Source organism: Ylistrum balloti, unplaced genomic scaffold (assembly GCF_031769215.1).
Source record: "Ylistrum balloti isolate Yb309-2 unplaced genomic scaffold, AGI_CSIRO_Ybal_v1 Utg370656, whole genome shotgun sequence".
Taxonomy (NCBI): Eukaryota; Metazoa; Mollusca; class Bivalvia; order Pectinida; family Pectinidae; genus Ylistrum; species Ylistrum balloti.
The window spans coordinates 90915-92522 of NW_026782398.1; the positions used below are offsets into that span (position 1 = coordinate 90915).

The 1608-nt window shown below is 38.3% G+C and overlaps 1 protein-coding gene across 1 annotated transcript; it reads left to right on the forward strand.

Moving 5' to 3' along the window:
- Positions 1 to 256: 256 nt before the first annotated feature.
- LOC132557293 (RYamide receptor-like) lies at positions 257 to 1608 on the forward strand. The gene is made up of 2 exons (XM_060221780.1): positions 257 to 1015; positions 1273 to 1608. Exons 1-2 carry the CDS (start codon positions 257 to 259, stop codon positions 1606 to 1608), a joined length of 1095 nt encoding a protein of 364 aa, XP_060077763.1.

Genomic DNA, 1608 nt, shown 5'->3' on the forward strand with positions numbered 1-1608 from the left:
GATAACAGCTAGATGTATTGTGGCTTTAAATCTGATCAATAAAATCTACAAATAAAAACTATCATACTTTTATCACATAATTCACTTATTTTTGTCAATGTTTGTTTCAGGTTACATTTTCCGATCATAATCTTCTTCAGGAAGATGGTATCGTCCAAGCGAGCAAGATGGCGTGCCTTAGGATGTGGTTGTGTTGTCGATTTAATCTGAACATGGTTAAGGATGTAGATATAGGAGATTGAGAAATCTAGATACCATGACAGAAGTAATAGGACCGTTTTATGCTGTTAATACCAGCTTTAGTTCCAATCTGTCCATTGTTGGTCGTGCTGATGTCGACTATAGCATTCCGGAAGAATTTCAGTTTACCTTGCTGACTATGTATGCTGTAACGTCTCTAGTTGTTCTACTAGGAAACAGTATGGTTTGCTATACAGCTTTTAGAATCCATAGTTTCAGAACTGTTACTAATTTCTTCATCGTTAGTCTTGCAATAACGGATATCATTATGACTTTATCGTGTGTGCCGTTTTCTATCCTCAGCAATCTTTTTTTCCACTACTGGCCTTTCTGGAGCATCTTGTGCCCTATTGTCGTCTTCACACAGTTAGTTAGTGTCTTACTTCGATCGTTCATGCTTGTTGCGATGACATGTGACCGCTATCAGGTGGCCAGAAATCCTATGAAGCCACACCTTCTGACGAAATGTCGGGCCAGAATATTGGTGATGTTCATATGCACCTTGTCCTGTTTAATATCACTTCCTACTTTTATATATTCAAAAATAATCTACATGCCCTATGAACCTGGATCCCGAGGTCTTTGTGTGGAGCTATGGCCGGACGAAGCCATCAGGACTGTTTATGGAGTTTGTATCATGTTGCTACAGTATTTCCTTCCATTGATATTTATGGCGGTCACCTATATACACATTGGAATAATTGTATGGATAAAACGGACCCCGGGAGAGACCTATCCACTTAGGGAGGAGCGCCTCGCCATATCGAAAAAGAAGGTAAATACATTTGTGTCAGCAAGTTCATCAAATTTAAAACAGCTAGCAACATGTCTTTACGTCACTCGCTACTTAAAAATGATAATGTTTCGGGAAAATCTATATGTAAAATATTATAGCATTTAATCAAATTAACAAGTTTAAGAGCAATATATCGTTTGTCCTATTTCCATCTGATATAATTAGAAGAAACAGAAATACTGGTGTATACGAAGCAATGTATGATATCAATATGCTCTTGTCTTTTTTGTTTTCAGACAATCAAAATGATCTTCGTTGTCATCGTAGCTTACCTGTTGTCATGGCTACCACTCCACGTGATTACTATCCTTGGAGACTTGGACCAGTCTATTTTTGATGTAAATTACATGCATATGACGTGGCTAACAGCTCATTGGCTGGCATTTAGTAACTCAGGAGTCAATCCTGTGATTTATTTTTGGATGAATGCCAAGTTTCGCCAGAGTTCTGTTTTATGTTTTTATGCAGTATTCCGTCCAAAGCAACCCTCGTTTAAAAGGTCATCGTTCCGGAACAGTAGTAAAAGGGACTGCACGTCGAGGCGGGATACAGATATGAGTTTGATGCCATAA